Below are 13,719 nucleotides of genomic sequence, written 5' to 3' on the forward strand. Positions count from 1 at the left end.
GGCCCGCGCACACAAGATATGCTCTGTTTTCCTCTTGTCCTTTAACTGCACACCGTTCTAATTAATGTGCGCACTGCTCTGTGTGGACGTGCAGGTTCTACGCCGCCGAGATAGCCATCGGTCTGTTCTTCCTGCATTCAAAGGGCATCATCTACAGGTGAGAAAAACGGTTTGATGGGGTTTACTCTGAATGTGAGCGATTAAAGGTGCGCTGTGGAACTTTTATAGTGAAGGATACGTCGCCTGCTTGTTATTGCGTATCCTGGAATGTTCTAGTTTTTATTCATTTACAAGTGCTTTTATTGCTCTGAAATGTTTTAGAAAACTCATGCATTCTCTCTCGTGATCTGGTGGAACTATCTGCATGTTACTATGGAGATACATTCGAGGCATACTGAGACATATTTAGGCAAAGCGAGAAGATCTCTGAAACAAGCAGGAGGCAGAAAGTCACAATAGTTTCACTGTGCACCTTTAATTAATCAAAAATGTTAGTAAAATGGTTGTGTGGGTCTTTAAGCAAGGCTGCTGTGCTCTGTGCACATGTTTTCCTGTGTGTTTTTTTTAAATACAAATGACAACTAACCTAATCTTAAAGGTCTTATGTTACACAGAAAGTGACTCTTGTGAGCTTTAAGCCATGCTAGAATGCTGTTACTTCAGCAAAAGCATACCTGGACAGGGTAGCTGCGGGATCTTAAGTCTTAAAAAGGTCTTAAATTTCATGTTCCTAAATTAAGGCCTTAAAAAGTCTTAATTTATGTTGTCTTATTTTTAAGTTTTCTCAAAGGTCTTAAATTAAATTAATTAATTATTCATTAACCTGTTTTTTGTGTACTCAGCCAGGCTGTAGTGCAATGTTAAATGGACGGAGGAAAAAACAAAAACAATGTGAAATAACGTGAATGAACATCTAATTTGGAGTATGCGCAAACAATACTTTGGTTTTTGGCTCCAGTGGCAATGAGTAAACAATAAGTACAGTGGAGGAAGACGTTGGATGGATCATGGGGAAGTGTAGGTTTAATCCACAGTCTTAGATTCTAGATATGGTCATTATTAGAACTGGGTCTGGTGTTTTTCGCCCGCATAATGGGTGCGATGTTAGTCTTAATTTTCATTTAAGTGGTCTTATAAAGGTCTTAAATTTCAGGTAGGGATACCCTGCTGGATTTGAATTAGGTTCAGCTGGTATGAAAACAAACACTAAATAATAAATTATAAATAATAAATAAATTATCGGAAGACCAAATTAACCTCATTGGAATACCTGGAGTTGTTTGGTTCATTCACACATGTTCGAATAATTCTGCATTATTAGACTGTCTATATCTAAAACCTCAAATGCTCTTTTCCACCTTGTGATGTCATGCAGTTGGAGTTTTTAAGTTAATAACTACCTTTTACCTTTAGTTCAGTAAAGACAGGCAATTCCAGGGCTGAAATTATCCAAATGATTGTGAAGGTGTATTCCTGTATTACCACATGACATCACAAGGTGGAAGAGGGTGTTTTCTGTTTGAAAACTGTTTGAGCATAAATATGTAGGGTTTGTGTGTTAAACATTCATGAATGAAACAAAACAAGGTCTGTTTTCGATGATCCGAATCTAATCTAATCAACATCATAACATAGATCAGAAAATGAAGTAATATTGGGTCCTTAAACACTTTTGGATCTTTTCATAGGTATTTTAAGTTTTTATAAATTATGAAACCACATTCACTTTCCATTTGAACAACTGGGGGAGATGTCTGTTGTCCTCAGCTGACAGCAAAGGGGAGTGAAGCATATTTAGAAATGGCAAATTATCAGCATGGCTATTTGTCGCTAATGCTTCATAATCAATGATATTTAACCTCTGAAATGATCCAGATTAGTCTAGTGTCACTGTTCGGACTTTATAAACTCAAAATTCAAAAGCACTTCCTGGGTTAAGGTGCTTATGAGAGAGAAAACTTAAGCATGTGTGTCTAATTAAAATAAGTGGACCTTGACAAAAACATAAGGCCAGAAACTGCATCAATAAGGCAAAATATCTCCTGGAGTACGGATTAGACTCCTCAAACTTTAAAGGGCCTATATTACTCTATTTTCTCATCTGCAGTATGTTATAATGTTGTTTCCTTATCAAAAACATACCTGGAGTTGAGTTTTGTTTCATTCACATGTGGACAGACAAATAATAATAAATGGTTACTCAAATAGTATGTGTGAGTAAAACGAAACACAACTCCAACATAACATGGCTTAAAGCTCCAGTCAATTTTGCATAATATAGAACCTTTAAAAAAATATTTAGCATATTTTGTAATGTCCACTGAAAACATAATTATTGTACAATCTGTAACCGTAGCTCTGTTGAACCTCTTGCAGAGACTTGAAGCTGGACAATGTGATGCTGGATTGCGAGGGCCACATTAAAATCGCAGACTTCGGGATGTGTAAAGAAAACATGGCCGATGGAATCACCACCAAAACCTTTTGCGGGACACCGGACTACATCGCCCCAGAGGTGAGTACACAAGGTTGTACTTTACTTCAGAGAAAGATCTGTAATTCATGTGCTTTTGTTTTCTTGTGTTTAGATCATCGCTTATCAGCCCTATGGTAAATCTGTGGACTGGTGGGCCTTTGGAGTGCTGCTGTATGAGATGCTGGCTGGGCAGGTTGGTTTTAATTTCATTTGTAACTAAAGTTATAAATTAAGATGTTTATTTTTTTCTCAGAATAAAACTTTTATATTCTAAATCAGTGGTCACCAACCCCCAGGATTTGGTTAAACCAGAATTAAAACCAGGATTTAAACCAGGTCTAAACCAGGCCTAAAACCAGGATTAAAACAGAATTTAACCAGGTCTAAACCAGGTCTAAACCAGGATTTAACCAGGTCTAAACCAAGTCTAAATCAGGTCTAAACCATGTCTAAACCAGGCCTAAAACCAGGACTAAATCAGGACTGAAACAGGTCTAAACCAGGTCTAAACCAGGTCTAAACAACGTCTAAAACCAGGACTAAAATGGGACTAAAACAGGATTTAACCAAGTCTAAACCAGGTTTAAATCCAGGAGTAAAACAGGATTTAACCAGGATTAAACCAGGTCTAAAACCAGGTCTTAAACCAGGACTAAATCAGGATGAAAACAGGATTTAATGAGGACTGAACCAGGTCTAAACCAGAAATAAACCAGGTCTAAAACCAGGTCTAAACCAGGTCTAAACCAGGTCTAAACCAGAACTAAACCAGGTCTAAACCAGAACTCAACTAGGACTAAAACAAGATTTAACCAGGACTAAACCAGGTCTAAACCAGAACTAAACCAGGACTAAAACAAGATTTAAAAAGGACTAAAACAGGTCTAAACCAGAACTAAACCAGGACTAAAACAAGATTTAACCCGGACTAAACCATGCCGCACCTCCTCCCATGTGCCACCGGTCCGTGAAAATACTGTCCCTAAGAGCGCCGCCCGGTCAGCGAAATATTGTCGGACATAAAACTGGTCTGCGGCACTAAAAAGGTTGGGGACCACTGTTCTAAATGACTGGTGAGACTGTTTTAGAATATAAAAATGATCAATGAATCCCATGTTAAAGGGCCCATATTGTGCTATTTTCTGATTTATGTTATAATGTTGTTTCCTCATCACAAACATACAGGCTTAGTTCTTCTCTCAAATGGAAAACACTTCACTTAGGGATGCCATGCTGTAATACAGGGAGTGCTCCACTGTGTTTTTAAAAACGTACACCTTCACTGGAATCATTTGGATGGTTTTAGCCCTGGAATTTCTAATCTCTGTTACCGTATTTTCCAAACTATTGAGCGCACCTGAATATAAGCCGCATCAACAAAATTTTAACAACATTTTTATATTGTACGTATATAGGCTGCATCTGAATATAAGCCGCAGGTGTCCACGTTTTTAAGAACGTTTTCAAGTTCGGGCCGTCTGCTTTTATCGCCTTTGAAAGCTTTTGTCTTCTTTTTGCACCGAGTCAGTTTGTCACTGCCGATGGCAAAATCTCACCATCGACTCATTGATGCCGAGCTCACGTGCAGCAGCTCTGTTTCCTTCTTCGACAGCCACATCAGTTGTCTTTAACTTAAAAGCTGCATCATCTGCATTTCTTCGTGTGTTTTCCATGTGGAGTGTGTGTGTGTATGAAATGCAAAATAACTGTTCGAAACACAATCAAACGAGCGTCTTCCTCGGTGCATCACCCCCGTCTCTCCTCGCTCTCTACTGCGCATGTCTCCTGCAAGAGCCTCTGTCCTGTCTGTACCATGTCAGTGTCTTGGAGGATTTCAGCAAATTTCAGGCTCTCCCGGGGGTGGGGTTAGTTCTATCAATCAGCTATGAGTGGACATCCGGCTACTGACGTTTTTGAGATGTTTCTTGTCGTCATTTACGTAAGACGTATCCCCCTCTCTAATGTTAATTTAGCATCATATCTTATTTTATCACACGGCGATAAACTATTTGAATGCACTGACAATATTGCGAGCTAGTGTAGCAACTTCGTGTGAACCCTAGATCCATGTGTTACTGCCGTATCCGCTGTGTTGCCAAACCATAGACCGTAAATATGAATGGACAATGTGCCAAAACAAAGAATTCGTCCAGATATTCGCCACTTAGTTTTTTTAGCCACAGAGTTCAAAGCACGAGAAAAAAGTAGCGGCTTATAGTCCAGAAATTACGGTAAACAAAAGGTAAACGGTAGAAGCTATTAACTTGAAAACCTGGTGGAAAAGAGCATTTGGAGCTTTGGAGATGGAGACAGCCTAATGATTCAAGTTTACTCAAAGATGTATGAATGAAACAAAACACAACTCCAGATACAGTATGTTTGTGACGTGCTAACAGCATTACGACATGACTAAAAGTTCACGAGAATCAATTTTGTGCAGTATAGGACTTTTAATTATCCACTGTAAGAGTTCTGTTGATGCTCGCTGTAGTGCTAATTGGCTAAACCTCCCTGCAACCAAACGCCTGAAGCTTTAATTTGGCTCAGATATAAACTCTAGCCATGTAAGCATGTAAGAAATCATGTGGCGTATATTTGTTTTCCATTAAAATCTAAAATTAAAAAGGAGTCATTCAAATTAGGGATGGGCATTCGATGAAATTTTCTTAATCGATCGTCGGAAGAATTAACGATAGATTATCGATTAATCATTAACGTTTTTATATTAAAATGATCATCATTATTATTACTATCTGCACTACTAATCTGCATAAATAAATTCAACTTTATGACATATAAACCATAACCACTCTAGAGCTACATCAATCCGTTTGAGATTAAGTGTTTAATTCAGTTTTGCGCAACTCTCACAGAAACGAAACTTAAAACTGCATCGCTAATTGCATAAACTCAGCGAAGATAAAACTATAGCTCTTGTGTCGCTGATGCGGTCAATTTCTGTCGGATTAAAAGACATGATTCAGTGGAATACAGGTTAGTGTGACCATATTTGCATTTGTCAAAACCAGGACACCGTACGGGGGTAGGAGATGGGGACTCGTCATTGACATTGCGCTACTCTCACCTGGTAAAGCTTTTTCCCACTGGACACCGAAACATATGTTCCTGCTTTATACACTGTGCACATGGACTCACACTTGTCCTGAACGCAACGGAAAGCGTGGAATTTCTTACAAATCATCGTTAAATACACATTTGTGCTTCGGTACGCTGCAGACTGACCGAATGTTTGTGTCTCGCTCCTTCTGAGTGCAGAGAGACACATGTACGGACCCCTGTTTGGTCACGCTACGCACAGCAACCTGCATTCGGTTTGTCGATTAAAATTAACGTAATGGATGAAATTCTTAATGATCAATTATCGATTAATCGATTAATCATGCCCATCCCTAATTCAAATAATAATGTACTGATTTAGTTGAATGTCGGAATGGATTTAATGTTGAAATTATGGTTTTTCGAAACAAATTAAGCCTTTCCAATCTTCTCATGTGTCATAAAACTTTTATCGCTTACTCACAGCGGGAGCAGTAGCCAATATTTTAGAATACCGCTTCTTCGAAATGATGTAACTCAAGTCAAGTGCAAGTAAAAAAGTAAGAGATGCATTTTTTAAGTAAATCTACAACCGAATACACTTAGCTCTCTGCCACCCCGCTTCTGAAAACACAACTCCGGAGATGTGTTCATGCGTTTCCTCATTTTTACTAACTCAGCTGGTGTTGTGTTCGTGTCCAGCCTCCATTTGACGGAGAAGACGAGGACGAGCTGTTCCAGTCCATCATGGAACATCACGTGTCCTACCCCAAATCCATGTCCAAGGAAGCGGTGGCCATCTGTAAAGGGGTGAGTACTCTTTCTCTCTTCTTACATCCCTCATCCATCTCTCTCTTTCTCTATCACTCTGTCTCTTCTTCCATCCCTCTCTCTCTCTCTCTAATTTGCTCTCTCCCTCTTTCAGTATCTCTTCTTCTATTCCTGTCTTTTTAAATCTCTCTGTCCCTCTTTCTCTATTGCTTTCTTTTTCTATCACTTTCTCTCCCTTTTTCCATCCCCCTCGCTCTCTTCTTCCATCCCACTCTTCTTCTTTCTCTATTGCTCTTTCTCTTTTCCTTTCTCTCTCTCTTTCTCTTCTTCCATCCCCCTCTCCCTCTTTCTCTATTGCTCTTACTCTCTCACTTTCTCTCTCTCACTTCTCTTCTTCCATCCCTCTCTCTCTCCCCCTCCCTTTCTGTCTTCTTCCATCCCTCTCTCTCCATCCTTCCCTCTCTTCTTCCATCCCTCTCTCTCTAATTCTCTCTCTTTCTCTCTTTACTTCCATCCCTCTCTCCCTCTTTCTCTTTTGCTTTCTCTCTCTCCCTTTTTCTTCTATCCCTCTCTTTCTCTATCGCTTTCTCTCTTTCCATCCCTCTCGCTCTTCTACCATTCCTCTACCTCTTTTTCTCTATCACTTTCTCTCTCTTCTCTTCTTCCATGCCCCTCTCTCTCCCTCTCTTTCTCTACTGCTCTCTCTTCTATCTCTCTCTCTCTAATTCTCACTCTCCCTCTTTCTCCATCGCTTTTCTCTCTCTTCTCTTCTTCCATCCCCCTCCCTCTCCCTCCCCCTCTCTCTTTCTTTATTGCTCTCTCTCACCTTCTATCTCTCCTCTCCCTCGCCCTCTCTTTCTCGATTGCTCTCTCTCTTCCCGCCCTCTCTCTCCCTCTCCTCTTCCATCTCTCTCCCGCGCTTCACCATCACTTTCTGTCTCTCTCTTCGATCATCTCTCTCTCATTTCTTCTCTTCTCCCATCCCTCTCTGTCTTCTTCCATTCCTCTCCCTCTGTCTCTTTCTGTATTATTTGCCTTCCATCTTTCCCTCTCTCCCTCTCTCCTCCCTCTCTTCTTCTCTCTCTCTTTCATATATAGTCATTCACGGGTGCATATTAAACTGTTAAGATTGAGCTGAGGAGGCAGGAATCCCATGCATAATTAAATCCATTGTGAAGGAACATTTATTTGGAGTGAAACAACATTGTTCACTCTGGATATTTGGCTGCTTTCCCATCGGCTGCTCATCTCCCATCACTTTCACTGTTACACAGAGACGAGGAAAGTCAGTTGTCTAATGAACACACGATGTAGTTTAGTAGTTTAGACCCGAAGCAGCCGACCCACACGTGATTACGGAGCTTCAAACAGTTTTCCGTGTTGTTTTTTTTTAAATATGGAAACAAAATAGCATCTGTAGTTTCAGAGTGTTTTGTGTCACTTTTCCGGTGGAGTGTCCATCATGTGCTTTTCTTTGTGGAGATGTTATTATATTTTTTATTATTATTATGTTTCGCAGTATTGCATTAAACCTTTTTATCATCATGGAGACCAAACCAGACCAAGGTACAGGTCAGATCTGTGGAGAGGCAGCCCCGCTCACAGTCAGAATGCCTGTTTTTCTAGATATTTTTGAGCTATAAAAACATTGTAATTGAATAAATGTAAGGTAGAGATGTTTAAAGTCATACTGTGGAACATTCACAGAGCAATGACATCTCCATAGAAACAAGCAGTTGGTAGAGCGTTTGTTCACTGATCCAAAGGTTGGCGGTTCGAATCCCGCTCTCGACATTAACATCATTGGTTGAGCAGTTAGATCCGCAGTTTCAGCTCCCACAAATGAATGTTGTTGTTGTGTCCTTGGGCAAGACACTTAACCCACCTCGCCCACAGTGTCTGCATACATTGGTGTGTGAATGTGTGTGTGAGTGGTTCCTTGTTGTAAAGAACTTTGAGGTGGAAGGACCAGGATTTATCTTCTTTCTCTTCCTTTTGTTCATACAGCAAAGACAAGACAAAAAAAAATAATCGTACAAATATGTATTTATATTCATTTTCAGATTTTTTGTTGTTGTTCTCTTTAAATTGATGCCAAAAAATAATAGCATGAGCAGTAACTAAATAAATAAAAGTGTTGTGAAGGTGGAAAAGCGCTGTATGAAGATGAGACCATTTACCTTTACGCACACCAAACCAAAAAGTTACATAGTGCACCTTTTAAGTTTTGTAATCGATCACATATGTGGATCATTATCATAGCCTGTATTTTAAAAAAGTGGACTAAGCGAGTGTGACGTCACCCATAGCGTTCGGCGGCACTCAAATGAAGCTCGCAATGCTCACGGTTACAGGAGCGATTTTGGAGCCAGACTTTATATCATGAATAGTATTTTTTTGACGGACAAAATAGCGAAACAGGATCATGTAGAGTGGGTTAATACGAACATTTCTGGACCAAAATTACGAGGCTCACAGCAGCAGTCAGAGAGAGGAATCACAATATCTCAATACAAATCAATGGGAGCCAGAGTCAGAAGGAGCCATGCAAACTTCCTTTTTTTGGATCGCGGCGGCTACCACGTTGGCTATGTCCATTTATATATACAGTCTATAATCATTATACACTACATTTTTACAAGTCAATTTACTGTAGACCGCAGTATTGATCTAAAGGACCATGGCGATGCAAGACTTGATAAGAGAGAGCCATTATGAGATGATTAAAAACTCAATTCAATTAAGTAAAAGAAGTAACAAAATAAGTTTTCTTTAACCACTCATGTAAGGGGGATTCACACTTACACAAAACCAAACTGAAACAAGGCAAGGCAAGTTTATTTGTACAGCACAGTTCGTACACAAAGTAATTCGGAATGCTTTACAGAATAATAAATGCATTAAAATCACAATAAAACTAATCAAAACATAAATAATCATCATAATGTAGCATATCTAAAAGGTGTATGCAAGGGACAAAGGGGTGGAGTTGGTGTAGGTACAGGGCTAGAAAACAGAAGGCTAGGCTACGGCTCTCTGGGAGGTAGGGAAACAGTAAAAAGCACAACAAACTGCAGAGCTATGGTTGGGGTTTTTATATTGAAAAGTGGAAAAAAAAAAATATATATATATATACAATATTTACAATATTTACAATACTCTTCAGATTTCCTCAAGTTTGGTTAATACATGTGAACGATATGAAACAGGAGTGGTGAATAAGTCACTTTGTTAATGTCCTTTATCATTGTCAAAAACCAAAGGGTGAAATTTAATGTCTGCACTTCGTGTTGAAGTGTGCATATAGTCTTTTGGGTGTGTGTGTGCGCGTGTAATTGTCCAAACACGGGTTGAGTAGGTATTTTGCGGGAGTGGACTGGCTGCAACAGCCCCTACCCGACTGTAGAAGCTGTTTGAAGTGTCTTTAGTTGAATTCAAAGTTCCTGGGTTCAGCTCGCCATCGGGATGGTTTTCTCAACCTGAATCACCTGGCCTGTGGTAAATAACAGTACCAGTCTTAAATACAGTTCGGGCTGATTAGCTATTAGCCATAGCTATCGGTAACTCTGATTAATAGTGTATCTGCTAGCTAGCTTAATTCATAATGTACACAATTGTTCAGTCCACACAATAAGTAAAATGACATTCCAATACATGAACAGTAAATGATATTAGCATACCAATAGCCTGCAATACATGAACAAGTTAGCGGTTTGATGTCTTTAGTTGAATTCAACTAAAGACACTTCAAACTCTGGCTTCTATTGGCATGCTAGCGGCAACAAACAAGACAGACAGACAGACTCACCAATTCCTTTGCGCTATCATTTAATTTGTTCTTTTCGGCATCAGATATTAGCGGTAAGGGCTCCTGAAACGTTGCATAAATAAGCATAAGTTTGCGAACAACCGATGTTATAAAATCAGAAAATTCGTGATGGTAGCTCCATACCTGTGCAGCCGTCCTGTCTCGCCTCACTCCCGGGTGTGTATGGAGGGAGGGGAGCAGGTGACTTATGGAAAGCGCGAGTGACACGTTTAGTGACTCGTCGCCATTGGAATATTCGCTATTGACTAGATTTGTCTATATTAACCTGGGTTACAATAACATTAAAGAGAGAGAGACATAAATTAACTAAACAGGGACTAAATCTGGACTAGACCAGGACTAGAACTACGCGTGCCATTGTAACATTTTGAAGCACAATACAGAGAATTATCACTACAGACGATAAAAATTTTAACTACTTTATACCACTGATTAAGATTAAAGTAAAGCAAGATAAGCTCAGCAAACCCCTTTTTAATAGGCCATATAAGCTGCAAGAATAATAATTATGAATGAAGTAATAATTAGTCAAAAGAGTGATTTATTCAACCCTCTACAGCTCAAATCTTATTGTATTACAACAAAAACACCCCAAATATCCTAAATTTTTGCTAAGAAACTGTACACACGATAAATATTTAACCTAGAAATATACTGTTATAGGTATCTTAGATTGAACAATAAATCTGTATAAATAAAACAATAAATCAGTATGAAATGTTGCACAGTATGGCATTAAACATATCTATTTACCATTTATTTAATTATAGATGTTTTTGTTGCTCAAAAATACCTTGAAAAACACGTACTCTTTACTGTGAGCTGTCTCGCCTCTCCACAGACCGGACCTGTAACTTGGCTTGGTAGCTTCTTATGTTTGTTTCCATAGAGACAGATATGTTCGATGCTGTGGAAGATTCTAGACAAACTATGGGCTCCGCAAAAGCAATTAATTAAAACTAGAAGAACATGTTTGTGCTTTTTCATCGCCCATAGATACAAACGACTATATAACGCATAATTATAATGAGATATGGTCGTGACTTCATTTTATTAAACCTAAATAAATCCATGAAGAAATTGAGGACAATTTTAGCTTTAGCGCGCCGCATGCTTGTGTAGAGTTATGTATTAGTGATGATTACTGGCTTGTAGTTCTACAACAGTGGATCTTCAGTGGAGCATGAACACCCCGCTCACATCCACCCCCACATCTCTGGGCTCCCTGCTGGCACTGGCTTGGTTAACCTAACTGTGACATATACAGACTACATAAAGCCCTCTTACACAGTGTTCACAATGTCTGCACGCTATAATCATGCTACAAATACATGCGAAATAAAATGTAATTATCGTATTAACATATTATGCTCTCATCGGCTTTTCCGTAAATCTCGCCCCAAGTGGGTAAAATCTTCAGCTATAGGAGTACGCAGTCACCATGAAGTGTCTAGTCCGTATCAAGTGGAGCATGTTTAAATTATATGACCTATTATGTTGCATATATACTGTTTTAATGTTGTTTTCTGGTGACAGTGACAGATCCATGAGAAATGTGCTTAAAGATGCAATGTGTAACTTTTCTGGTGGAGGGTCCGACATCAGCTAGTCTTATTATTATTATGCCTTGATTAATACACTATATGGAAATAAACGTCATCACCACAATGGAGACCAGTTCATGATCAGATCTATGGAGAAGCAAGCCTGTACCTCGCAAGAATTTGTGTTTTTTAAGATATCTTTGAGCTTTAAAACAGATGAAACTGAACAGATGCAGGGGTGATAGGTTTAAGGCCCTGTTGTGGCAAAGAAATAACATCTCCATGGAGACAAGCCTCCACCTTAGAAGTTACACATTGCACCTTTAAACATACAGACCAAAGTCCTGCACCGCGTACAGGCAAATAGTTGCTGAAACGGGCAGGTTTTAACGTTCTGGAATTTTGCAGGCGGGTATGCAGGCGGGTAGTGATTACACACAGGTGGGTCAGGACTAAATTAGGACTAAATCAGGACTAACCCAGGACTATACCAGGACTAATCATGGACTTAAGAGAGACAAAGAGAACCCCGAGCCCACAGCGAAGGGTGTCTGCAAAGCATGATTGGGCGATGGCTCCGCTTACCTCCGTGGGGCGTGGAGCTCTACATCTGTCCTTTCGTGGTCACATGATGGACAACACGGGCGCATCTTCGAGCCCATCCTGACAGTGAGTCCTGGTTCACTTCTGGTTTACTCCTGGTTTAGTTCTTCTGGTTTAGTCCTGAAATCAGTCCTAGGTTAGTCATGGTTTAGTTCTGGTTTTGTCCTGGGTTAGTCCTGGTTCAGTCCGTGGCGCGTGCGGTGCAAAAGTCCGGCATCTCAATCAGTGTTTCTTCTGCTCAGTAAATAAAGCCTGTGAAGTGATGACAGTGGAGGCTTGCCTCTGTGAATTCATATTCGTACTGAAGAAAGCGAAACCATTTCATTTCATTTCGTGATTGTAATTCTTGAAGTAATAACGTTTCAGTTCGTGTTCTGATGAATGCTTCAATTAGAATGCTTTTAATTTGTGTTTGATTCATCACGGGCACGGGCGGGTAACGGGAGGAATGTTAAAGAGTCCAGACGGGTGCGGTTTAACTTTGATAAATTCACGGGTTAATGGGCAGGTGCGGTGCTGTACTGCGCAGGTGCAGGACTCTGATACAGACATGCTTAACCCTCTCAGGCTCAAATTAATTTTTAGTATCAGGAAAAATCTGATATTTGGGGAAAATTATAATATTGGGTAGTAATATACAATCCTGACTTTTTTATCCTTTGTAAAAAAAAAAAAAAAAAAAAGTATTTTGCACTTTTGGCAGGTCTTTTGCTTGTAGCCATTCTTGTACAGTCTGCATCGCCCACGTTTATCAGCATGGATGGGAGAAAAGGCTCCTGAGTTAAAAAAGCTCATAAAATATGGATGTGGAGTAAGTAGGTAATTGGCATATAGCTGTTGCAAATCTGCAACGCCTGCCTGGAGAGGGTTAAAGTGTATCTACTTTTATGCAATTTTTTGTTTTTCTATAATAGACCATGTTAAGGTTGTAAAAAAGATACTCAGATACATAGTGAAAGTATTAATATTGAACAAAAAATTACAAAAAAGGCTAAATGTGACTTGTACCAGCACTTAAAGCTACAGTATCAAAATCTGTACTAAATAATACATCTGTATCAAGTATGAAATATTTTAGAATGAAAAGTCGCCTACTTTTACTGCATTTGCCTTTTTGCAGTTTTTAAAATATATTTTTACTTATCATTATTTGAACACTGCTTATACAGAAGGTCTTCCAACAACATAACCCATGACTCTACATTGTAATCCTCTTGGTTCAACGTGACTGGCGTTGCATTAAGTTGTACATGCCTCATAAAAATGCATGTGTGTGCTTTGTGTGCATGCGTGTGTGTGTGTTTGCTGTGCGTTTGGGTGTGTGTGCGCGGTGCTCGTGTGTGTAAAAGAAAATGGAATGATCGCAGACATTTCCAGTCCCCTGCCTCCTCTCCAGCTGACATCCATATTTCATAGGCGCCAATAGAGCGTACATACTT

The 13,719-nt window shown here is 39.5% G+C and overlaps 1 protein-coding gene across 3 annotated transcripts in view; it reads left to right on the plus strand.

Annotated features, from left to right (window-relative positions):
* prkcbb (protein kinase C, beta b) overlaps window positions 1-13,719 on the plus strand; it is a 223,475-nt gene that overhangs the window by 166,748 nt on the left and 43,008 nt on the right. For all 3 annotated transcript variants that reach the window (XM_055152249.1, XM_020919954.2, XM_055152248.1), the window contains 4 exons: window positions 95-157; window positions 2,377-2,515; window positions 2,589-2,669; window positions 6,236-6,343. In XM_055152249.1, the coding sequence (XP_055008224.1) occupies window positions 95-157; window positions 2,377-2,515; window positions 2,589-2,669; window positions 6,236-6,343 (391 nt within the window). The remainder of the gene's footprint in view (window positions 1-94; window positions 158-2,376; window positions 2,516-2,588; window positions 2,670-6,235; window positions 6,344-13,719) is intronic.

Source organism: Boleophthalmus pectinirostris, unplaced genomic scaffold, assembly GCF_026225935.1.
Source record: "Boleophthalmus pectinirostris isolate CB_2022bp ecotype Guang Dong unplaced genomic scaffold, ASM2622593v1 HiC_scaffold_17, whole genome shotgun sequence".
Taxonomy (NCBI): Eukaryota; Metazoa; Chordata; class Actinopteri; order Gobiiformes; family Gobiidae; genus Boleophthalmus; species Boleophthalmus pectinirostris.